We start from the raw sequence: 26716 nt of genomic DNA on the forward strand, positions 1-26716 counted from the left end.
TGGTATCTGATACGTTCCTCCCAGAAGCAGTGTTGCAGTGCCTGTCATTTGTAGAATAGATTCCTAGAAGTGAAATCTGAGTCAGGAGATCCATGTATCTTAACAGTTAAAAGATACTGCCTAATTTCCCTCCACAAAAGCGTTTTAGTCATCTGTACTCACTCACATGGTATATGAGAGTGCTGCTTTCCCAGTGTCCTCCCACATGGTGTATTATCAGCTTTTTTTCATTTTTAACCTTTGTCAATGTAATTAGTTAAATATATAATTTGCATTATGAGAGATTCTGAGTATCTTTTAATATGCTTAAAAGGCCACTTACCTTTTTCTTTTTGAACTGCCTTCTTTAATGCAGTTATTTCATGAAATTTCATTTCTAGTCTTGTTGAAGAGAGCATGGTTCTAGCGCTCTGCATAGGTTTAACCTACCCCTTCTTCACCACTGATTAACCACTGAGGAAGGCTAGGGCTTTAAGGGGCAATATTTTATATCTTTTAGTTGGTTCATTGTCCTGAGTGATTAGCAGTACAAGAAGTTCTATATTTGTGAACAACCTGGTATGTTATACTTCAGAGTTTTTTTTTTCTGCATTATCAGTATTTTTTTTTAATTTCTTCTTGTTTTAATTTGTGGTTAATTTGCAATGTTCTTTTTGTTTCAGGTATCAGAATAGTAAGTTGACTTTTTTTTGTAGATTATTCCTTTATAGGTTATTACATGATATTGAGTATAACAGAATTTTAATTCTTAGAAAATGGAGCATGAAGTAAAATTTGATTGGCAAAGTACCACCAGATTTTTTGTTTTAAAGATAACTGTCAGTAATGTGGGAGATGGTTTGAAAGGGGTAAAAAGAGATGAATTATGTAATTTGGAGACTGTTCTGTCTTAGGCCAGAGATTATGGGACTCTAAGGTGGCTTACTGGTAAAGAACAACCTAGAACTCCTTCTACCCCAGATGTTGAGACCCAGAAAGACCACTGCCTCTAAGGCTTATGCCATGACCCTTATTTTGGAATTAGATGTAATTGCCTCTCTGCCAAGTGTGAAGATGCTTTTAGAAGGCCATATTTCCCAGGGTCATGGAATAAACCTTGGAAGCAAAAGAACCTGGAATTCTGCTTTCCCTCTGTTGCCAGTGGTCTTTCTGGGTCTCAACATCTGAGGAAGGGGTTGCTCTGCATTGTACTTAACTGGTAGACCTTAGTCCTTTAATCCTTTTCTAGGTTCTTGCCCTGTGTGGCCTATTTTTTTTTTTGAAGTTGTAAGATGTCTTTTAGGAAAAAATTGATAGCTAACTATAGTAGATAATGTTATAGAGGTATGTAACAATTTATGATCATAAGAACTTTTTGGCATTTCATATTTTACAGTAGAAATCCTGACTCCATTATTAAGATTGCTTGTAAAATGTGGAGCAGTTTTCATTTTTGACTTAAACTGACTTTACAAAGGTCGATCTAAACAAGAAATTCAGAAGAATTCAAAACATTGGCATAGTTCATAAGATGTGAAAAAAAAATGTGAGAAAGAAATATAAATGGAAATTGATAAATAGTTAAGACTCAATGTTTAGTCTAATGGTATTTAAACTATTTTGGCATATGATTAATGTATAATAGACTGCACATATTTAAGGTGTATAATTTGATAAATTTTGACAATTGTATACACCTGTGAAACCATCACCACAATTAAGGTAGTGAACAGAATCATCATCGTCTAAAGTTGTCTTTGCCCCTTCTGATTTTTGTATTCATATATATATATGAATATATATAAATATTCTTTCTTGTAGGATATAATTAAATTAGAAACAATTTTATCCTTTTGGGTCTTTGTGAGATAGGCCCAGAACATTGTTTATCCTGGGACTAATTATTCCCCAATAGGTCCATCTTAGTACTCTATCCACTGTCCTAGGAATCATGGCATTTTCCAGTCCGGCTGGTAGAAAAAGACACTGTTCCCAGACTTGTGTGAGCTCTGGGGCACTTTTCCCCCTAAATGTTTCTTTTAGATCTTTTCTTGGCATTTAACGTTTCCTCGTACACATACATATGATCAGTACTGATCAGTACTACTCACTACTCCAGGGGATCAGTATTCTCGTACACGTGCACCGATCAGTACATTAAGTACTGAGTACTTAAGGGGAACCCTGGAGATTCAAGGGAAATCTCTTTAGAGTCTTGTATATTTTTTTTTTCTTTTCCTATACTCTGCCCCATGAACTCTAACATGTTTGATCTTCTTGGACTCTTGAATGCTTTCTGAACTCATGGCTTCATCTGGGCTCAACCCAGTTTTCTTTTCTTGCACAGCACCCTTGAAACTCAAAACAGTGAACCAGGGCAATAAAAATAGGGCTCACCTTGTTTGTTTCTGCCCGTCAGGAATCATCTCTTCTTTTTTTTTTTTTTTTTTTTTTTGCCTGTTGTCCTCTGCCTTAAAAATAGTTGTTACATATATATTTATATATAACTACAGTTGGTATTTTCAGGCAAGAGGATAAAACTGCTCCCTGTTACTTCATCTTGGCTGGAAATGAAATCCCTGCTTAGTAGTCTTTTTAAATGATCATGATAAGTGAAGTTTTTTGTTTTCCAAAATGTTATATTATTTTTCTGTAGAAGGACTGTTGTGTGTGAATTAATGATATATTGTTGCCTGTATGATACTGATTGCCATGTAGGTTTTTCTTTAAACTGTCATGTGTAGTTTCATTAAGAAGACTGATTTTGTATAGTTGAATAGTTACTACTTAAAAGTTTGCCTTTAACCTTAGAATACTAGGAGATAGGATACTGTATCTTAGGTTTAGAGTGGTTTAACAGTATATTGCTTATATAGTAGAAATTTGGGAGCATATTTCCCAAATTGGTTAATAAAACCTTATATTTAAAATCTTTGCTTATACTTCACTGAAGTGTTTGTTAGGTGGAAAACTCTTGGTTTTTAAAATAGATCGTTAAAAAAAAAAGTTTTTTTGTTTTACATTATTTTAAAATTGTGGTATTCCACCTACTACAAATATCCATGATTCAGAATAATAGTAACAAGTTAATTTGTAATATCTCAGTTTTTCTCAGGAACTCTGAGTAATGAGTCTAGAATGGTAATGAGAAATTTGAGATCCTACTTCTCATCCTTGCTCTTTTGATGGATTTAGGTTGTTGAAACCTCTTGTTTTCCATTCATGAAAGGCTTTTTAATTTTTTTTTAAAGGCATTTAAAAATATTAATTATCTATGAAACACTGGTAATGCTTTGTAAACAGTATTCTACAAAATGCTACTGTCCTAAAACTTTGGTGTGTGTTCAACAGTAGAGACATGATTCTGTTGTCAAATCACTGAGAAAAAGTTAGTATGAGGTGTATTTTTTAAAAAATGAAACTCATTTGTGAATAATGATGTCCATTACAGTGTTCATACCACATCTCTTACTATGACTATAGAAGTACTGGTTCCTATTCATGTTTATAGTTTGACTTTTTGCCTCTTATTTATGGAATTTGAATGCAATATTTTCAACAGGTTTCACGGCATCAGTACAAAATCATTTTAACTGATAAAGATCCTATAAGGACTGGGACAAGTTACTTTTAGAACTTTACTTTTACTTTCCTTCTGAATTCTTTATAAATTGAGACTTCTTGTATTTATTATGGTCCTTTCATTGTTCTAAATAGTAAAATTATTTTAAAAAATATTGCTTACTATGTGGCAGGCATTGTGGTAGGCCTTCAATATGAGCCATATAATCAGGATATATATTTTTAACAGAGGTGTCATTTTTTTCATTACCAAAATATTATTATCACTATTATTATAAATATGGTGCTTGGTTTTATTTATTGTAAGTCTCTTAATTTTCTCTGATGTTTTTTGACTTTCAGTTTTTCAGAAAGTCTACCTTTCCACGAAACCCAGGACAGATAGCTCTTTTGATCTAAGGAGGCTTACTTTCCTTGTCTATATCTTGTGGAGTGTGTGTTATTTTAAAGAATGACAGTCATGTTCATAATTAAACAGAGATAAAGGGGATGTAAATTTAATAATTCACACAGCACCCTCAAGTCTCTGATTGTTCACTGTGGCCCCAAACATAAAGTCTTAATTATAAACAGTGCTGCTTTTTCTCCTGAGTTCTTCCTAATATCCAATGTCCTCCCTCCATATAGTTTTGTCTTCTGCTTTCTTTATGTCTACTTGCATCTTCTATTTCAGTTCAGGTATCACATCTGGAACCCTCTTTGCTGTCTTTCCACCCCTTCCCCTCAGGCTATGTTAGGATCTCTTCTATGTTGTCACAATATCCTAGGTACCTCTATCATTGTCTTTTTATCATTGTCTTTTTATTTGATGTATCCTTCTCTTATCAGACTTAACTCCCGAAAGGAATTATCTATTCCTTTTTTTATTCTTATTTTCACTGTCTAGCACAGTACCTGGCAAACAACAGATGTTCATTGTGTGTTTGATTAATGTGCAAACAAATGGCATTTATTTTTCTATTTATATTTGAAAAGCTTTAAGATGCAAGTTTTAAATGTTTTGTATATTATAAAAATATTTCTTTCAGAACCCATTTTATTCTTTTGAAAGACTTTTAGCTAGATTTTTCTCTTAAAATTGTGAAAAAAGTTATTAGAGGCCATATTTGTATAATGACATTCAAGTGGCCACAGTAAGATTATTTTCTAATCTCCACTATCCCTCTATCTCTTAAGATACAGATCTTATGAATGAGACAGAGTAAAGGACTTTAGGCTGGATAAAGATTAAGATTCCCTGCTGGCTTGTAATTATCCAAATCTGGATGGTTATTTATTTGAATGAAATGATGCATGTATTGTGTACATCAAAAGTAAAGCACATGTGATTGTTAGAGGAATGTTTGAACTCCCCAGTGGGATGTCATGGGGTATGTTTATAAACTCTCACTAAGCAGTAGTTCTACAATGGAATTTCATTGGCATTGAGATAATAATTTGCACAGTCAAATTACCTTCTTTACAAAAACCCAGGGAATCATGAAGGCCTAATCCTTTATTAATGTCAACCCACAGGCTGCAAGAAAGCGTAAGATTGCCATTCGAAAAGCCCAGGGGAAAAATGTGGAGGCCATTCGGGAACTGAATGAGTATCTGGAACAGTGAGTGTCTTACAAGAGGATTGTGTTTTGTTATTCTGATAAATCTTTTTTAATTAAAATGGAATTTGCATTTGATTTCCTTTTTGCTTCCATGCTGTTCATTTACAGAATATCTACACATTAATTTTTTTTCCCCTTACTCTCACCAGATTTGTTGGAGACCAAGAAGCCTGGCATGAACTTGCAGAACTATATATCAATGAACATGAGTAAGTCATTAAACACATAAAATTTTGCTAAGAAATGCAATTTTCATCACTATATAAGTTCAGGAGGTATAGTAGTTTCTGAAGGATTGGTGAGAAGATATGAATTGTGTCAAATTAAAAAAATAAATAAATAAATAGACAATTTGTTGGTTATAATATGTGAATTGTTTTAAGTAGGTCAATTGTGTTTTGCTAAATTATTTTTATTTGGGAAATAAGTTTTCTTTTAAATCCAGAGGGCATTCTTTGAAATTAGAAAGGCATGTATTTGCTGAGCTAAGGTTATTTTTAGTGAATCAAAATTGTGAATTTTTAGAATTTAAATTGTTCTTATATACAAAGAGTGTTATACTCCCTGCTGTTTAAAAATTCTGTCAATTGTATGCATTTATTAGCCTTAGCATGAAGAGAATCAACTCTTCCGAAGTAGAAGCATTCTGTTGCCTGGGTGAAAAACCAAGAATAATCAAGAATGTTGAATGTTGTAGGAACTTGCTTATTGGGTATTTAATGTTTTTGTTAGCTTTTTTTTTTATTGCTGCAGTGACAGGAGGAAATCCCAGTGTGAGAGGATTAGCCCAGTCTTAGTGCAAGTTTTCTAATATCACAGCATTAATGCTAACCTCTATCTGGAGGCAGGTTTTGTTTTGTTTTGTTTTCCTTAGTTCTGAGTCTGAAGTATATCAGATTGTTTCTTTCATTCCTTTTGACAGAATAGAATCAGATTCTCATGCACATATTCTTATTGTGCATGAATACTTAGAATACTTAACCTCATTCTCATAGTACAAAATAGCTGACACAGGAAATAAAATTGAATGAAGACACTTGTCTCTTGCCTTTGTTCAGGGCTATATGTGTATGTAAAATGAAGAGTTAAGGTAGTTATATGTATAATTCTAATAAAAGTGGGAGCTAAAATAAAAGTAATAGCTGTCATTTAATGAATGTACTGTATTCTGGGAACCATTTTTTTTCAGTTCTGTTATACATGCTAGCTATCAGATGCTCTTTGTTTTTTAATAGGAAGTTATTTCCTGAATCATGTTAAGTGTATATATATATATGGAGATGTTTATATGATTGTAAGTGTAAATGTAGTTAGATTTCTCTTATATGTGTAAGAGTGGTAGTGTATTTGGTTAAATGGTCTTGTTTCCTATTTTCATTGTTTTAAAGTCAACATTTATCAAGTATTGTTGTTGATATTCAGTTGCTAAGTCGTGTCTGACTCTTTTGTGACCCCATGGACTGCAGCACGCCAGGCTCCTCTGTCCTCCACTATTTCCCAGAGTTTGCTCAAATTCATGTCCATTGAGTCACTGGTGCTGTCTAACCATTTAAATAACATGAACTGAATTTTTGGAGTGCAGTAAAAAAAAAAATAACCAGTGGTTTTAATCTGTCCCTAAAGCAAGTGGTAGTTATTTATGTTTTTGTGCCTCTTGAAGATTTTGTGATTAAAACCGTCTACAGAAATTTCAAATCATCAAGGAAATTTTTTCTTTAAAGAAGTACCTAATATAGAAAATTTGGAAAACACAATAAAGAATAAAGACAAAGACCAAAATCATGTATAATTGCATCATCCTAAATTAATTACAGTTTATATTTGATTTTTTTCCTTCAATATCCCTTGAAATAAAAAGGAACAATTATCTTTTATAGTTTATGGTTTTCACTTAGTTATATTTTATCAAAAATTTCCTTATTACAGAAAATATTCCACAATGTGATTTTAATATTATTCCATCTTATTAATTAACCCTGGTATTCCTAACTAATTTCTTAGTAAAATATAGTAATGATGTACTATCTTCATTTTATTCTATTTGTTGTTAAGAAGTAAAATGTTATTTATAAATGGCATGATTGCAAATTTAGAAAATTCTACAGAGTCTACAAAAAAGTCACTAGAACTAGTAAGTACAGTAAACCTGCAGATAGGATATCACTTATATAAAAATCATATTTGTAAATACTGGCAACAAACAGTCTTAAATTAAAAGAAAGCATTCATAATAGCATAAAACACTTTGGGACATATATTTTTTTTAAAATGTAAATTGTTTGTGTGCTGAAAACTGCAAAACATTAATTAAAGAAATTAAAGAGCACCTAAATAATACCAAATTCATGAATTGGAAACTCAGCATTGTTTTGTTTGTTTTTAATTAAGTATAGTTGATTTACAGTGTTAGTTTCAGCCATATAGCACATTAATTCAGTTATACATACATGTAATGGTTGTCTTTATTTTTAATTGTTTCCTTGGGCTAAATTCCTCAAAGTAGAATTAACTTGATTAAATGATATATGCGTTTTTTTAGTGATTTTGATAAATAATTCCTAGGTGTTCACTAGAGAGGTAGTATCAATTTACTCTCATAGCAGAGTTATTAGAGTGTCCCCTTAACACAGTGAGTGCTGTTGTTCTTTTTAATCCTTGCAGCTTTTAGTAGGTGTAAATTGGTTGCACTTTTTTAGGAGCTCTTTATATAAGTGATATCAGCTAATACTGATTTTTTTAAATTGCAGAAACTTTATATTTTTAGATGGCTAGATATATCAATTTATATTGCTTTCAGGTTTTCTATCCTCTAAGAACTATATAAATATATTATCTCTTTTTTCTTCTACTTCTTTTATCAGTTTTACTTTTTTGCATGTATTTGAAATATTTTTATAGTTCTTAAATAGGTTATACTGTATTTTTAACCTATCACTAAATTTATTATTTGCTTCATCTTGTAATAACCACATTCAGTTTTGCTTTGTTTTGGGTCTCTAAAGAGTTTATTGAGATATTGTTGGATAGAATCTTGGAAGAAGCACCAGAAGTCAAGAGATACAAAGTCAGAACAACACCTGAAAAGTAATTTCTTTTTATGGGAAATGATAATTATGTTCTGCATATTCTTTTGTCTTGTATTACAAAGCTCCTTTTGGTCTTGAAGCTAGTTACTTACAAAATGACTGTTTACTTTTTCTAATTGAACATTTAGAAAGAATATTTTAGATTTAGGGTGAGTGAAAATAAATATCTTCATATTTTTTGAAGCTATTTGAAAATTAGAATGTTCACTTAATTCATTTAATTTGTTTCGGCTAGTCATTGTGGTAGATTGGATGTTTTTGGTAGAAGTGGTGAGTTATTGTCAGATATCAGTTTACCATAGGTTTGTGGATACAGTGGCAAAAATGTAGCAAATTGGGAATTGCTTGATATATTTAACATTCTGACATTCTTTTCTGCATTTTAATAGTTATAGTAAATCACAGGCAGATTGCTAATCTAGATCTAGACTTTTTTACTCAAAACAGATTTCCACAGTAGGATGCTAATCTCAGTCTATTTAGTGTTTTTGTAGAGAAAAGGGGATATAAATTTTTGCCACATACATTTTTAATATCTTTAAGTTGCTTTTATTTAAATTTGCTTCTGATTTATAAATTCTAGATACAGTTATTCCACTGGTGTATATCACACCAGTTGATCATATTGAGACACTTGTTCTAAATATAAAAACTTACAGTTTTTGCCTTAATCCCAATAATACGTTATAAACAGAATTTTGTATTTTAAACAAAGATACTGAATTTCTTTTTAATGTGATTTATTGTTAAAACTGGCTATCAGCAAGGAGCAGTTTTTAAAAGTTAATTATGAATGTCATTATTGTAGGTCCAGCTTTACTGTAAGATTCTATAACAAAGGGAATTACCAAGATCTCGTAAGGAAAAATCATAATACTGATAAAGCAATCTAGGAGCAAATACTGTAACCTATACATATGCTTTTATGTGGAACAGAATAACTTCACAAACACTTTAGTTGCTCACTCTAATGTAGTAATAGCAGTAGTTATTCTATTTTAAATGGATTCTCAGTATTTTTACTTCTCTAAATCTTAATTTCATTGAGTTGTTGTATATAATAAATTAATATGAGTATCTGGAATGGTCAGTACCATCTGGATGATATATACCATCCTTTGGAGAATTTTGAAAATAGTCGTCACTTAAATCACTTTCATATGGCTCAGTGCTCTTGGGCACCACTGCCTGAGAAAAACTGGATTAGGCCATTTCTTGCTCCTTCCAGCTCTAAGTTTATTTGATTCTATACTTTATCCACAAAATTTATTTGATTTTATATTTTGTAAAATTGGGGGAAGGTATCCCCTCCTTGTATGTGATGTTAATACTAAATAATTTTTGACAAAAATATCTTGGCATTAATTTTTCATTAAAAACTCCTGTATACCCGTTTTATCTTACTTAATGCTATGTAAGAATCAAGAGTCACAATTTTGCTCAACCACTTAAATCTCTGAGAACGTTTGTTCTTAGAGTTAACATGAATTTTTGGTGTTACCCTAGTTAAAGGAACATATTTAGAAGGGAATTATCTTTTTGATGAACTTGAGTGTTTAAGGTAGAGGTGACTTCCTTTTCTATACAGTGATGAGTAAATATCAGATTGATAGTCACAATACTTTTGTTCTAGACGTTTACTCAGTTTGTTCAGTAATTGTATAGCTATCATACATTAAGAACTAATACTAGATTTGGGGCATAAAAATGAAAAGGGTTAAATAGCAGTGTGACTTTTTCATGAGAATTATCTTTGAATAAGATCATTAATAAATCTAAAATGCTGTGATTTGGGGAGATCATTTGGGGAGGGTGTTTTTGGGTCCTTTGGCCCTTTGGGTTTGATTGCTCTATCCCTTTGCTGTATCCCTTTTTATGTTACTATTGACATATTCTTAAATACCATCATCACCACAATTTTTCATTGTAGTGTGTAGTGCATATAGGCAGTATGCTTAGTAGTTAAGAATATAGGTTTTCTGCTTATTTCCTAAGGTATTGATGGAATTAAATGAGTTAATATTTGTAACAGCCAGAAGGTACATGATACATAATAAACACATAAAAACAGTTATCTATTATTAGTTTTGCATGTGTGAAACTACAGCCTACATATTTTGAAAAGTAAGAATATCAGACATTAGTGTAAAATAGGTACCTTTTTATGTTGACAAATGTCTAAATTAATTTTAGTAGCCTCTTTTCTGTTACAATGTCATCACTTCCTCACTGGGACTAAACCTTATAATACCTGTGTTCTTTACAGGATTTCCTGTAAATATTAAGGATATTTACATGACCTAAACATATAAAATACATTAAGGAGTAAATTATAGTCATGTGGGATAAAGCTGTTTTTTCAGAGGCCTTTGAGGCAGTTTTTTCTTTAGGTTTTTTAGTAAAGATTTTGTTTCTCTGCCACATGATTAAGTAGTAGTAGAGTGCATATCAAAACCACTAACTTGATCTATTTTTCATGGGCTTAGAAATGTAACTTTGCCATAATTTTGTATATGATAAGTAACCTTAAGTAATGAAAAATCTTAAGGTCTTCGTCATAGAACAGGTTGGTAGATACATGTCTGTGAAAGATTCTTAATGGATAGAGAATATTTAATAAAATGTTTATTTCCTGATCATACTTAAGTATTTGAATATTATCAGTGGATTTCTGGGACTTATTTTATGCATAAACTGATCCAGGATCTTGAAGACTATGTTGTTAATAATGTTTGAATGTCATTGTAGTGGACCAATTTTGAAAATGTAATGTCTTTTGATCATAGACTGCTTTAGGATTTAAGCTTCTGTTTATCCATTTCATTAAAAAAAAAGTGGTATTATTTATATTTATGAATTCAAGATAAGTACTTTACTAATAAAACTTTAAATTATTTTGGGAATAAAATGTATAATATCGCTAAAATTGTTTTAAAATCATTTTACGGTGTAACTGACATACTATTCATGACTTTTAAAATTGGTGTTTTTCAGCTATGCTAAAGCAGCCTTTTGTTTAGAGGAGCTTATGATGACTAATCCTTACAATCACTTATACTGTCAGCAGTATGCCGAAGTAAGTGTTTTCAAAACTAGTTGTACATGATTTTATTTTTGTTGGTGGTGTATATTGTGGAACTAAGAATATGTCCTTAATGTCAAGCAAGTGTATAAATATTTAAGACATATGATGAAAATTGATTTGTGAAAGTAAAAGTTTTAAATTGTTAATATTGTAATGGAAATACTGATTTTTCAATTAAATGCCCTTATTTAAAATAGTGAAAGTCTTTTTTAATTGTATTTTTAAATTGCATAGTGTATTCTTTTTAAATTATGAATTATGTCACAGTTATCACCATTTAATGGCTTTAAGGCATTTACAATGATTATGACTTTTACATCATATTTCAGGAAATTTATATTTAGGTCATTATTTTGGGAACCTAACTGTTAAGGATAGCAATACAGTTGACTCCTACAAGGTTAAAAGGACATTGTTAAGGAATGTCAGTGCAACTAGAAAAGGACAAGTTAGTATGAATTCTAGGTTTATAATGCTAGTATAGTAATAGAAAATAGAAAGTGTAAAGCAATTGCAAGGCTGACTTTTTTATATTGGCAACAGTTTTTAATTTTAAAAACTACTCAGTGATCTTGATGTTCATAGAATGGTTTTGGGAGTTAGGTTATACTTAAAATTTAGATTAGCTCTGCAACTTTAAGATGAATTCTTTTAACAGCTTGCATTTGTTTACAGAAATATCTGTTTCAGTTACTAATGCCTATGGTATGATGAAGCATGCTATATTTCAAAGTAGTAAAATAAACAGGTTTCAGCACTCTGTAATTTTTAAACAGGTTAAATATACCCAAGGTGGACTTGAAAATCTCGAACTTTCAAGAAAGTATTTTGCACAGGCATTAAAACTGAACAACAGAAATATGAGAGCTTTGTTTGGACTTTACATGGTGAGTTGAGGTACATGTTTAATGTTATTTTATGAAATGTCATTTAAAGTCCATTACCTGTCCAAGTTTATCACTTCTCCTTTTTTTTTTGTATTTCATTGATAAGCATATGATGTTTTTCCTCTAGTTAATTATGAGCAATAGGTTATAAGGCAGTTATATTTTTGAATGTTAATAAAGCCTAGCTATTTGACATTTCATTGTAAATTGTCTTTTATCAGAATTTAAATTTGCCTTTGTAAAATTAAATAGCAGATACAAAGCTATGTTATGTGTTTCTTGTTTTGTTATTCTTGGCACCAACATTGTATTAATATTTCTTACTTAAATTATAATTGTTTGATATATTTTTACATTAGAAGTAAAATTCCTCCAGCCAAATTAAAACTTTTTTTTATGGTATAGACAAACAGTTTGGAAATTATTTATGGCAGGCATGTAATTAAATATTTCTTTTGTTTATGTATGCCAAATGATGAGCTTAGAAAAAGTCAATTAACAGTTGCTATGGGAAATAGAGGAAGAATTTGCTGAACTTCAAAATTAAATAAAATGAGCTCCTTTCTACAGTCAGAATGACTATAAAAATAAACTTCATTAATAGGCCAGTTCTTTGAAATTTTAATTTATTTTAGTCTTTTCATGGACTTTTGGATGAATGTTTTGCTGGAGCCTAGTGAAAAAGAATTGATTGTAGAAATGGAGGCAGGAAGAGACAAAGGAAATAATTTTCAGCAAAGAAATGGCAAAATAGAATTATGAAACAGTTAAAAGAAGTTTCAAAAAACTACTTCTGTATTCTACCAGTGCCAGTTATAGTAGCTTGTAGATACAACATGGTAGCAATGTCTATTTTTACCAAATACAGTAAATGCTAATTTTTAAAAATAGGTAATGAATATTAAATAGTAAAAGTACACAGCACTTTATGTGTCAGGCTCTGTTATGAGGTCTGTTTTTTATTGTAAATTATTAAATTCTCACATCAACTATTTGAGAAGGTACGTTATTATTAATACTACTATTTCACGGAAAGTGAAACTAAGACACAGAGCATTCTGATTAATTTGCCCAAGGTTGAACACAAGCTATTAAAAGATTGAGCTGGGATTCCAGTTCAGGCAGTTGACTCCAGAGTGACTCCAGAGACATTTTCTTAACTACTGCTTTTGCTGACATTCATACCGAAAAGGTAACATTAAAGACATGAAAGTTTAAAAATCAGATTTTGGCGTATAAATTCTTTAGTGGCAGAGAAGAAGACAGAAGGAAAAAGCTATAGCATAGGCTCGGTATAAAAGAAACCACCATGAACAGATCCTCTTAAGAATAAGATATATTTAAGCATAAGATAAAAATTAAATCTTTCTCTTACCAGAAATACATACAGTTAAAAATTAGAATATGATTATGAGGGTTTACAGATTCTTTCATAGATCCCAGAGTACCAGTCCTTTGTTTAAATACAGTTTTTAAAAAGGAAAGGGTGAATTTAATTGGTTATGGAACACAGTTTGGAAACTGTTGATATAGTGAAAACAGAAATAGATTGGAAGTGATGATCTCTTTGTTTCTAAGACTTTTGTTAACTTACTTTAAGTCAGTTTACTCCTTTTTGGACTTCATTGTTTTTCACATGTTAAGGTAGGAAGTTGGATTAAATTGTTTTTGAGACTCCTTATGTTAATATTCAGTAATTCTATAATTCTGAAATAGAAAAACTGAAGTAATTCATTAATAAGAAATTACACCAGTAATATCCTGTAGTATTTAAGTGATAATGAAATTTTACCTTCCAGAATGGTGGTAGATAACTAATAAAATAATTTTAGGTGTTATTTAAGCTATCACTTCTTTGGATTATTCTTTTTGAAAATATGTTTTCGTTTGTAAACACTAATTTATTCAACTTTGCATTAAAAATTGCACAATTATAAAAAAACTCTTAATTATCAGCCCATTGCAGCTGTGACCTTTTGATTGTCTTGGCTACATAAAAGGAATAAAATAGTTCTTAATGTTTTTTTTGTTTGTTTTTAGTCTGCAAGTCATATTGCTTCTAATCCAAAAGCAAGTGCAAAAACAAAAAAAGACAACATGAAATATGCTAGTTGGGCAGCCAGTCAAATAAACAGAGCTTATCAGGTTAGTACTGATAATTTTATATTATCCCATAGGTCAGTTAATGTATTTCTTAGTTGTTTGTTTTTCCATAAGCTATAAAGCCAGGTGTCTGTCATTGAACTTTTATATTTTTAGGTCTTTATCAAATGTGTTTTAACTGTGTAGAATTAACTTGTAGAATCACTGCAAGTCATATTGCTTCTAATCCAAAAGCAAGTGCAAAAACAAAAAAAGACAACATGAAATATGCTAGTTGGGCAGCCAGTCAAATAAACAGAGCTTATCAGGTTAGTACTGATAATTTTATATTATCCCGTAGGTCAGTTAATGTATTTCTTAGTTGTTTGTTTTTCCATAAGCTATAAAGCCAGGTGTCTGTCATTGAACTTTTATATTTTTGGGTCTTTATCAAATGTGTTTTAACTGTGTAGAATTAACTTGTAGAATCACATATTTTTTCCCTCAAAAGGAGTTTGTTACTTACGTGTTCCCATAAAGAGCCTTATCATCTCAGCAGTTCTGCATTTGGCAGGTAAAAAGTAATTCTAAAAATCCAGAAAGGATAAATAAATTGCATGATGCGTTTCAGAGGCAGATTGGGTACATGAATTTATTATTAATCAGAGGTACCGCAAATAATAAAAAAGGAGGAAGGAAAGCCTAAAAGTAAGCTAACAAGACTATGTAACAAAGGTTATGTACCCTGCTTCTAGTCAGATCTTATCTTAAATGTGTCCACACGTTTCTTAGTTTTCTGAAGCTCATCCCTAAGAGATTCTTCAGAAAGGGTCATAGAAAAAGACAACTTCCTATATCTTGCATATTTGTAATTTATCCATCTATAGTCTATACCTGAAGGCCAGTTTGACTTCTTTACATCCTTTGGCTATTAAATACATTTACCTAAGTATTAAACATATTGTTCTGTTTTTATTTTTTGTTTTTTTTTTAGGGTAAAAATATTGCTGTCAAAGCAAGTTTGATGCCATCCTGATTTTCTTTCTGTAATAAGTGACTTGAAGTTATCATCTGGTTTTCCAAAGGAATTTATTATCTTTAAAATCCAATAGTTTTACTATAATATGGGGTCAGTTTCCCCAAATATACTGTAAACCTTTTTAATATTTGCATTCACTCCTCTTAATTTGAGAAAATTTTCTTTCTTAGAATAATTATTTTGAATTATTTTGCTTGATTGCATAAGTTTTCTTTTTCAGGTTTCCAATTATAAGTTTACTGGATCTCCTTTCCCACTTCCTATATTATTCCTCTCTTTTTTTTTTTTTTAATATTTCTGTCATTTTCCGTGTTTTAATCTCTTCTTTTTTCTTCATAGTAATTTTTTATGTGGTTAGTTCATATTCTTTTTGTTCTCCACATTTAAATAAGATAGTTTTTTGGGCTATTAAGAGATTGTTTTTATGGTCTTGGGGGAGTTGGAGGTAGGACAGGATAACTTTCCCCACTTGGTCTTTATATACTTTCTCTTTGAAACAGAGAACTCAGATATGACCTTTCTATATATCCAGTCTTTCTTAGAACTAGGTCTGGTTCATAATGATATTTCTGGCTTCAGCCTTTCTCTGTTCTACCCCTGTGGGTCTTCAGGTCTTGAATTTTGAGGTGGTGTTCTCAGTTTTAAATATTACATTTTGTTGTTGTTTCTCCTGGGATTTGCTCCCTCTGAGCATCACTACCTTCCAACTTCCCCTTCTCCCCTTATCTGAACCATCTCTCCCTCTTAACTTCAGTGTTTCTGCCCTGTTCAATTTGGTTTCAGTTTCAGAAGTTTTCCTTCAGTATGAAGTTTTTTACCTTCCGGAAGAGGGTGTTTGCTGGATATTTCAGGGACTTTGAGGTCTTAGGCCATTATTGATAGACTTGTTTAGTGTCACATTTGCATGCAGTTTTTTATACTTTGATTTGGAGGATTTGAGACTGTCTTGATTTTACAAACCATTTGCTGATTCATCAGTTTATATTCCAGAGAAGGCAATGGCAACCTACTCCAGTACTCTTGCCTGGAAAATCCCATGGACAGAGGAGCCTGGTGGGCTGCAGTCCACGGGGTCTATAAGAGTCTGACACGACTGAGTGTCTTCACTTTGACTTTTCACTTTCATGCATTTGAGAAGGAAATGGCAACCCACTCCAGTGTTCTTGCCTGGAGAATCCCAGGGACGGAGGAGCCTGGTGGGCTGCCGTCTATGGGGTCGCACAGAGTTGGACACGACTGAAGTGACTTCGCAGCAGCAGTTCATATTCTTTTCATTTCTGTGGCTTATAGAATACTAAGGTGTCCTCTTTTGCATCCTGTTGTGCCTCCCACATAGCTGTTGAGCTTTTGTAGATCGCACTTCTACCAGTAATATTATTATATTAATAACAACCTTTTAGGGTTTTGAAGGATTGCTTGCTATATATATACACACACACACACACACACACACATATATATATATATATATTTTTTTTTTTTTTAAGATGTCTTTGTTGGAATTGTTTCTTGTTATTTTGGTTCAGTTTTGGTGCTCTTTGTTTTTGTACTCCTGATTAGGGAGATTAGAACAATTTATTGCCCTGCAATCACACTATTTAGTCACCTTTGTATAGTTTTATTATATATAATAAAAATGTTGGCATATTGCAAGTCAGAATATTTATAAGTATTAACTAGGCTGTGCTTCTTCAGATGGAGGTTGAGATAGCTCAGCCCTGTAATGGGGTTCCACACAGAGTAGGCTTAGGCAGGCAAGTATGAAGCAGGGAGGGAGAGGTAGTTTGTGATTTAAAAATAAGACTTGGATAATATGAAAATAACAGTATGCGAACTACATCATTATTTTTAAGATATTTTTGGGTAACAACTAGCTGCTCAGTGCTTTTTTTTTTAACATGGTATGACTATATTTCTAAAATCAATTTTTATTAAATTATACATAGGGAAAAAAACCCAAGTCACAAAGGTACATTCCAATGAATTACACAAGTCAATGTATCCAGGACAATAAATAGAAACATTATATCACCCTAAACCTTTATGATAATTTTTTTCAAGTTCCACTTCTGTCCCTCTCAAAAGTATGAATTTATAATCGCATAGTCTTGGCTTTTTTTGAACTTTGTGGAATCAAACACTGTGTATGTATTTTTGTCTGGCCTATTTCATTATTTATGAGATTTAAGTGTGTAGTTCATTCATTTTCATTGTAGTTTATTGTATGAACATACTGTATTTAGTCATCTGTTGATAGGCATTTGGATTATTTCCTGTTTGGGGCTATTATGAATGACTCTGCACTGATATTGCTGTGCACATCTCTTGGAGTATATGTACAAGTATTTCTGATGGGTGTATACCTTTGAGTGAAATACTGAGTCATAGGATGTACATATATCTAACTGAAATAGATGAAGCTTGTTTTCCAGGTTACTTGTTTATAGTCCCATCAGCAGTGTTTTAGAGTTCTCATAGTCACACATTTTCACTAACACTTCCTTCTATTAGATTTTGTAATTAGTCATTATGATGTATGTGTAGTGGTATCTTCATCGTATTTCGTATCACCCTGATGACCAATAAGGTTTAATACTTTTTCATATTTTTATGGTTGTTTGGATATCTTCTTTTATGAAATCTATGTTTTCCATTGGCTTATGATTTTTTGTCTTGCTTTTTATAGCTTTTTGATTATGGGCCTTCTGTTCATTATATGTGTAGCATATCTTTTTTAACTCCTTTGTTGCAGTCAGTCTCAAATGATTTTGATGAAAAAAGTTCTGAAGATTATCTTCTACATAATCATTTCCTATATGGTTTGTGCTTTTTGTATTCTGTTTAAGAAATTATTTGCTAATGATCATAAAGATAATCTTGTGTGTCTCTGGAGTTTTTTTCTTCTACTTTTCACATTAAGATCGACAGTCCTTTTGGAATTGATTTTTACATATGATTTAAAAAAAGGGATCAGTTTCCTCCTATGCAGCTTTCCATTATTTCTATCTCTGTATTCTGTCATTGAGTCCCGTTCTGTTGAAGCTAGTACCTTATAATAGTTGAGAGAGAACACAGATGCTAGATCTCTATCTCCTGGCTTCAGAGTTTGTCTCTGACATTTATTAGTTATGTGGCCTTGGACAAATTACATGCCATCTCTGGGCCTAGTTTTTCATCTGCAAGATGGGCATAATAAAAGTTTTCTAAGTATTAAAGGAGTTGGTACATATGTTTCACCATATCACAGTTATACCCACTGTATTTTGCTTACTAATTGCATGCTCTAAGTTCACTTTATGTGTGCCATTTTAATCTCAATTACATTAACAGTAACAACCATAACAGAATAGTAAACAGATAGTATATTGTAAGATAGGTACTTTTCCTATTTTACAAATGAGGAATTTAAGGCAAACTGAGACAGTCTGACTCCAAATTTGATACTCATAATGGCTACAATATACTGCCTTTATAGAGAAGTATCAGGTGTAAATGTTTCTAAAACTGCAATTATTGTTTCCATTTCCCTTCTCCTTTATTTTCTCATCTGAGCAAGATGACATCCTACCCTCACTTGGTTTTCTTTTTATTTCAAGCCCAAAGCTCTCCATAGTAACCAAATTTAGAGTTTCATTTTGTTTGGGTTTTATTTTTCCCACCTCTTTCTCCCTGTCTTTAACTTTTGCACTGTACTCCGTGATACCCAGTGGTGTTTTACACATCTTTCCTTTCCAAATTGCCTTTTCTTGACTAAGGAAAGGATAGTATAAGGACTATTTATCAGTTTCTGTCATCTTGGATACCGCTACAGAAAGGTAACATCTCTCAGCTGATAATGTCAGATTTCTGTGTAGCAGCCTAAAATACCCCTCAACTAGGAACCACCTACTGTATAAAATTTATTTTGTCTCTAGATATTAGTTTTAAGTAAAATATTTCAGTGCTTTTCAAGCTTTCATCTCTGTTCTTTTTCTGTAGTAGGTTTTGGTTTTCTTTCTGTGAATCAGATTTCATAAATATTTGTATCCATTGCCTTTTGCTATCATATTGGTTTAAAATAATGACTTATTTGTGTATATCTGTAGTTGTCATGTAGGCTTGGGCTCAGTTGAGTAATTATACTAGTCTCCAGTGGGCTTTATTTTTTTCCTGCCCCATGCCAGTGGTTGGTTGATGGCCTCAGTTAAATATCTGGTGGTTGGTCTCTGTCAGCTGGGAATGCTGGGCCTTGTATTAAATATTTCTCACTTTGAAAGCTAACTTGGACTTACTCACATGAATAAGTTGCAAGGTTCCTGGCGTAGCGAACAGGTGAGCTCCAGTGCACAAGGACATTTTGAACTCTGCCTGTGTCACATATTGTTAATATTCGTTTGAGCAAAAGAAGTTACATGGTCAACCCAGATTCAGGGGATATAATGTTTCACTTCTCAATGAGAAAAAAAATATGTGATCATTTGGAAATTTATTACACTTTTGTATGACTCATAGTTCCATCTTTCTGTTCTATTTTGCCTTTTTCTTTTTTTTTTTTCTTTTTTTTTTTTTTTTTAATATTATTTTATTAGTTGGAGGCCAATCACTTTACAACATTTCAGTGGGTTTTGTCATACATTGACATGAATCAGCCATATAGTTACATGTATTCCCCATCCCGATCCCCCCTCCCACCTCCCTCCCCACCCGACTCCTCAGGGTCCTCCCAGTGCACCAGGCCCGAGCACCTGACTCATGTATCCCACCTGGGCTGGTGGTGCCTTTTTCTTTTTATCTACTTTATTGAGGTATAATTTATATACAGTAACATGCAAACATTTTAAGTGTACAGTTGAGCCTTGGCAAATTATACTTCTCTCTCATTACTGCCCCATTCAATGTGTACAGTTTCCATCACCCAAGAAAGTGCCACTCTGCCACCTTGCAGTCAGCCCCATTCCACACTGCAGAATAGCACTGATTTGTCAGAACTTTATATATAAATGAGATCACTGGTTATGTATTTCATTCCTGGCTTTTTTCACTCACCATGCTTTGGAGATTCGTCTATCCACTGCTCCATTTTATTTATCTTACTAATTTGTTCACCCGTATTATTTTCCACAAATTCTGTGAATTTGTGAATGTTAGCCCAGCTTATCCTAGTTATCACAATGGAGAAATCATTGATCTTTGAATTTGATAAGTTTTTATTATTTGAGTGATCTTTCTGGTGAGTTTTCTTTAAGACCCATCAGGAAATGATGAAAAAAGAGTTTACTTAAAAATCTATGAAAAAGAAAAATGCAAAATTTATGATTAATGTGAAAAACTACAATATGACTTTCAGAGATTGATGTTTTAGTAATATAAATCTCTGGGATCTAATTGAGAACTTTATGATGTGTCTAGGCATATAAACAAGTATAAAGTATATAATAAGTATTCCTTATTGTAATATTTTTTTAGGCACTTAAAAATTAGAGAAAATGAGATCTTAAGAATGCCTTTCTGTCTTTGTTTTTACTTAATGAAACAGAATATGGCTGCTACTTGTTCTTTAATTAGGTAATTGGTTTAGCATGTTCAGTAGAGGCAGGCAAGTTTGATTAATGCTCATGAAAAACTTTAATGTTAACCTACTCAAAATAATTTTCCAGATAAATGCTTCTTTGGTACTCTGTTAAATTTGTCTGTGCATGTGTTATTTATGATTACTGAGGTGATCCTGTTACTATTCTTTTGGGAAATAGAAAATTAAATCATGATTTGGGGGAAAAATAGGATCCCAGCTTAATCAGTTAAATTGCCATATAATTCTAGAATAGACAAAATAATTGCATGTCAGGTAAAATTTGAAGTGATAGATTTATATTTCCAACTTTCTTTTTATTTGTTCTGACACAGATAAGTCAGTTTGGCTTATCCTGAATTGCACTAGTCAGTAGCATTGATAGACAATCTTACAATCTTAGTAGGTCGTTTTCTAAAATAATCTAATTTTAAAAATCACAAATTTGTGTTTATTATTTTTATTACATTTAAGTGCAAACCAAAAAAAGTGCTGTATGTTAAAATACTTGATATGACTTCACTACATGATTTCTTCATTTTTATTTTCTATTTAAAAAATTAGTGTCCTATTTTGTACCTCCCCCAGAATGCTTTTTCTTAGAATTGGACCTTTAAATATCTGATTAGGACCATTCCTGTTTACTTTGGGTAGGCAGTGGTAAAAGAAAAGACTTTCTGTTCTTGGTAAGTCCTTGCGAAAGTGACTCTATCAACTGGGTAATAGGAGTAATAAGCACACTCCACATCCTTTACTCACCAGGGAAAATTATGAAAGGGCAGAGTTTTAAATGCGGTATTGCCATAGTTTCTAATTATGACCTGTATATTCAGCATTTGAATTCCTTAAATTAGTAATGTCTTATAAAAGGCAAAGTGATCTTGATTCTTATGAGAAGTGTTTTTCCCTGGCATTTCCTCTAGAAATCTCCTTTATTAATAGTCACTCTGTCAAATCAGTATTCAAGTACAGACTCTAGTGGTTTAGGAACTAGGAGAATGATCATGTTAAACTGCCGTCAAGGAGGTCAGAGTCAGGTTAGCAATTCCTGAAGCCTATTTCCTCTATGATGTTACCTGTACTTGATCACTTAATCTTTCTCAACAGGTCACATGAAGTTTGCCAAATTAAGTTAATTACAAAAGAGAAGGAACACATCATAAATCAAGTACTAAGTACTTAAGACAGCATTGGTATCTGAAGGAAAGATCAGTCACTTGAAAGTATACTGAGTGCTTGGATGTTAACTTGAAAATATTATATGTTGCTAGTAGAAAATGTTGATCAATAGTTTAACGAGAGGAAAAATAGGTAATATAGATATAATAAATCTTCCCCTACCTTTCGAAGGAAACATACTTATCTAGTAAATCTGTAGTGTTAAGTCAAACTAATAAATGATGGGAATTGTCAGTGTAGTTAGAAAACTCATTTTGAAATCAGCATGGGGTATTCAACAGTATTTTCCCCACTGATTATGTATTATATTGAATTTTAATAAGTCATGAATTTTTTTGATTATTGAAAGATAGTATTTAATGCCTTACATTTTGTTCTCATTGTAAAATCCATTCCCAATTTGGTATTATAAAATAAATTATGACTTAATAAACTAGAAATGCATTCTTTAAAACATGTTTATATTACTTCAACATATAGCATAGAGTTTTATTTGATAGCTTTTCAGAAACATGATGTTATCTAGTCAACTAATAAAACTGGAAAATTTTTTTAAAAATTGAAACCTACTGTAAAAAATTTTAGAGAAATCTTACTTTAAAATATTAAATAACAGTACTTTACATTTATATTTTATCTTTATTTGAAATTATAAACATTTGACCAGAGGTCACACAAGTAGAAATGGTCCACACTCCTACACAAATACAAGCTAAATTTTGTTTCTAAGTTATGCTTTTTATTTTGTAAAGGTTTTTTGGCCTGAAAAGGTAGGATAGTTTGAAAATCAAATATATATTTTTATAGATTATCATACTACTTAAACATTTAAACTGGTCAATTTTACAGGGAAATTTTATACTTCAGTTGAAGATGAATCCTTAATGAAAATGTTCTTAAAACCCAAAGTTTATTTTTTACTGAAGAAAAAGAACATACTTGAATTTGTGCAGGTGATAAAATAATGTTAACTCTCATTAACAATTTGAAAGTACGATTGTGATTTTGTACCTGCCACTGTAATTAAGCCTAATTGCATTTTTTAAAATTAGTTTGCAGGTCGAAGTAAGAAGGAAACCAAATACTCTCTCAAGGCAGTTGAAGACATGTTGGAAACACTGCAGATCACCCAGTCTTAAGGTTTCAAAAACTCTTTCACATTACACTTCACAACTGCAAAATTGAGCTCACTGGTTTGTGATTTATTTACTAGATGCCCAGTACTATTTATATATTGATTTTCTGTTAAGAAAGCAGTTGTAAAGAATGCATTTATATAAACCTAGAAATGGCATTTACTGCTAAGCAGGTAGAGGGAGAAAACCCATGGAAAAGAGATTTAACAAGATTCTTATAGATCAAACATCGTTCTTTTCATATCACGCATATATAACTGCTCTTAAACCACAATCTGATATATAAATAACCTTGTTAAATTGTTGATTTATTAAACTTGCATATGAAAATTCTAGATTCTTTTTGTTATATTCAAATAGTGAATATATTGTTTTAAAGCTTAATTTCTAGAAAACTCCTTTTTTTGTGGTAGGAAATACATAGCATATGTAGTTGACAGAAGTAAAATGCTGGTAAATTATTTCATTCTCTTTATAGTGTCAGGTTGAATTTCGCTTTGCATTTCGGTGTGCTATTACTTTATATTCTATACTGTTATTCTGGTAGATCTTGGTTAAAGTATATCATTCTCCAAAGTTCAGCATTATCATTTTATGAAATTTTGTTTTGCTATGGGACATAATTGAGATTTTTTTACCTATAAAGTGGTTTAAGGTTCATGTATGCTATGATAGTCAAATTTAACCCTTATGAAGGTTATGTTTATCCAGCTTTCAACACTAAATTATTTAAAGGGCTGTTTAGAAAGCATAGATAATAGGGATGAAAGGAGTTTCAGTGGCTTAATTATTCTCCTTTAGGGAAAAATAAGAAAATCTAAACTATTTGTAGAAGCAAAAATTTTGTAATTCTTGTATCTCATTACCTCCTTAATAATAATTAGAATTTCTTTCTTTTTTCTCTTTTCATGATGAACAATCATTACACTACTGTTAGTATTTGGTGTGTTTTGCAATAAAATGGAACTTGAAAGTTAAAGCACTTTATTCAGACTTTTAAGTTCAAACACTTAATCAGTTTTTAAAATAGGCAGTTCATTCAGGGCAAATGTTAATAGTATGTATTTATAATTTACATGCATAAATTATATACTACATATATAAATACACTTAATTTTTAATTACTTGCCAATGTAATACAGAAACTCTGGTATGCTTGCTGTTGTGCTCAGTAGGGCAAATAGATCATAGAAAAATTGACCAAGTAGAAGTCTGAAGGAAGAAAACTATTGTCAACATCAGCATTTTAATTTTATGAGTTATTCTGTTAGCAGATTGTTCTCCACATCTAGTCTAATTCTTCCATTTTGCATTTTTTTTCATTTTGTTCTGCCATAGATAATGGGCAGATGTGAAATAACGCTTCCCTTATGAAGATAATTCCTATTAACTAGTATTTGTTATCATAAGATAAACTGTTTTTGCCCATGAATTTATTGACCATTTTCAACATAATCAGCCATTTCATATTTGTTTCCTTTAAAGAAAATAGTGCCCACATATTATTCCACTACCTTTCTTCCCTTCAGTGTCCTTCTGTGAGTCACTAGAGTACCGTATACTTCAGCAGTTTTTGCGTAATAAATAGTTTAGTGCCCCTTATAACTGTCAGCCTTTAGTTTCACTTTTTTTCTAATTTTAACATCTTGTCTCCAGAAATTTTTAATTTGTTAAGTACATTGTTAATGTGTAATAATTTATAGACTTCAAATCTTAGAAGCATGAAATTGCAAGTATGAAAATTAGTTAAATATGAAATATTAAAGCTGAAAATGGTTCCATAGAAAGATTATGGGGACCCTGCGTCCCTGATGGCATTGATGAACACCTGAACCAACAAGAGTAATTGCCAGCTCCTGCACTAAGTACATGAGAAAAATAAACTTGATAATTAAGCCATTGTTTGTATTTTCTATTACTTTAGTCATGTATGTTTCTGACCGATGATCCACCATTAAGCTCTTTTTAAAATGCAGAACTATTATTTTAGACATGTGAAGGATGCTGTTTCAGAATTTAATGATTTAAAGTTAAGTAGATAATTACATAGGAGAAGGCAATGGCACCCCACTCCAGTACTCTTGTCTGGAAAATTCCATGGACAGAGGAGCCTGGTAGGCTGCAGTCTATGGATCTCAAAGGGTCAGACACAACTGAGCGACTTCACTTTCACTTTTCACTTTCATGCATTGAAGAAGGAAATGGCAACCCACTCTAGTGTTCTTGCCTGGAGAATCCCAGGGACGACGGAGTCTGGTAGGCTGCTGTCTGTGGGGTCGCATAGAGTCAGACACGACTGAAGTGACTTAGCAGCAGCAGCAGCACATAATTACATATAACAAAAGAGGTAGTATCTTGTTCCAACTCAACACCTAGTATTTAAGCCAACAGAGGTGAGAAGAAGGCATATTTAGAACATCTTTAATCATGAGAATAATGTTGACTTGGGAACAGAAGAAGATATAGAAAACATTGAAATGGAGAATTAATGTTTCAATATGCCAGAAGTATACAATTTTTTAATCACATGCTTTGAAGAATTTTTTTTCCTTTAATGTTGTAATCTCTTTATTCTCAAAGCAACGTCACATATTCAAAGAACTATAGTAGAGTTTAGAAGGGACATTAGAGAGATTTAGTTGTACTTGATTTTAGGATGAAGAAGTAAGGTTCTGAGAAAGTAAGCTCTTCTGTGACAGAGCAGGAAGTAAGATTAGGATGTCAAGGGTTCCCAAATAAATCCTCTTTCTAGTATATTCCAAGATGTATGTCTAACCTGTGATAGGCTGTTCCTTGATAAAGATGAGAGTCAGATGTATCCAAAGGACATTGCTTGGTGGCTGAGAAAGGACTAGAATTCAGATTTTCTGACTTGTGAAACAATTTTTTAATGGAATAATTAAGCCAGAATTTCATTTTTAATTAAATTGAATGTAAAGGAAATTACCCAATAAAGATAATTCATTTATAGTCAATGTGAGAAGTATTTCAAACTGTTATAGAATTATTTCAAACCTCCTCACTTTGAACTTCTAATTTCTCCTATCTCCCTTCTCATTCTTGGCAAGTAACCTCTTGTTAAAGGCTGAATGGTGTCTCTCCCCACCCCACCCCAATTTAATATTTGAAGTTCTAATCCCTGGTGCCTCTGAATGTGACTTTATTTGGAGATTGAGTCTTTAAAGTGGTCATGGAGTAAAATTGAGTCATATTGCTGAGCCTTAATTCAATATGATTGATATCTTTATAAGGAGAGATTAGGACACAGACATACAGAGGAAGCACCATGGAAAGATGAAGAGAAGATGTCCATCTACAAGCCAAGGAGTGTTTCCTCAGAAGAAACCAGCTCTGCTGACACCCTGATCTTGGTTTTCTGGCCTTTAGAAATGTGATGAAATAAATTTCTGTTGTTTTAAGACACTCAGTCCTCTGTGTACTTTTTTAAGGTAGCCCTAGTTAGCTATCATAGCTCTCTTACTATTTCACAGATAAAAGAGAGTTCATAAACT

At 31.9% G+C, this 26716-nt stretch overlaps 1 protein-coding gene across 1 annotated transcript in view; it reads left to right on the plus strand.

The window, feature by feature from the left end:
* The window catches only part of EMC2 (ER membrane protein complex subunit 2), a 47968-nt gene extending 22863 nt beyond the window's left edge, over nucleotides 1-25105 (plus strand). Inside the window, exons 6-11 of the mRNA XM_065902957.1 lie at nucleotides 5077-5162; nucleotides 5312-5371; nucleotides 11243-11324; nucleotides 12110-12220; nucleotides 14261-14365; nucleotides 23121-25105. Of these exons, the coding sequence (XP_065759029.1) occupies nucleotides 5077-5162; nucleotides 5312-5371; nucleotides 11243-11324; nucleotides 12110-12220; nucleotides 14261-14365; nucleotides 23121-23207 (531 nt within the window). The 3' untranslated portion in view covers nucleotides 23208-25105. The remainder of the gene's footprint in view (nucleotides 1-5076; nucleotides 5163-5311; nucleotides 5372-11242; nucleotides 11325-12109; nucleotides 12221-14260; nucleotides 14366-23120) is intronic.
* Nucleotides 25106-26716: the final 1611 nt, after the last annotated feature.

Source organism: Muntiacus reevesi, chromosome 12 (genome assembly GCF_963930625.1).
Source record: "Muntiacus reevesi chromosome 12, mMunRee1.1, whole genome shotgun sequence".
Lineage (NCBI taxonomy): Eukaryota > Metazoa > Chordata > Mammalia > Artiodactyla > Cervidae > Muntiacus > Muntiacus reevesi.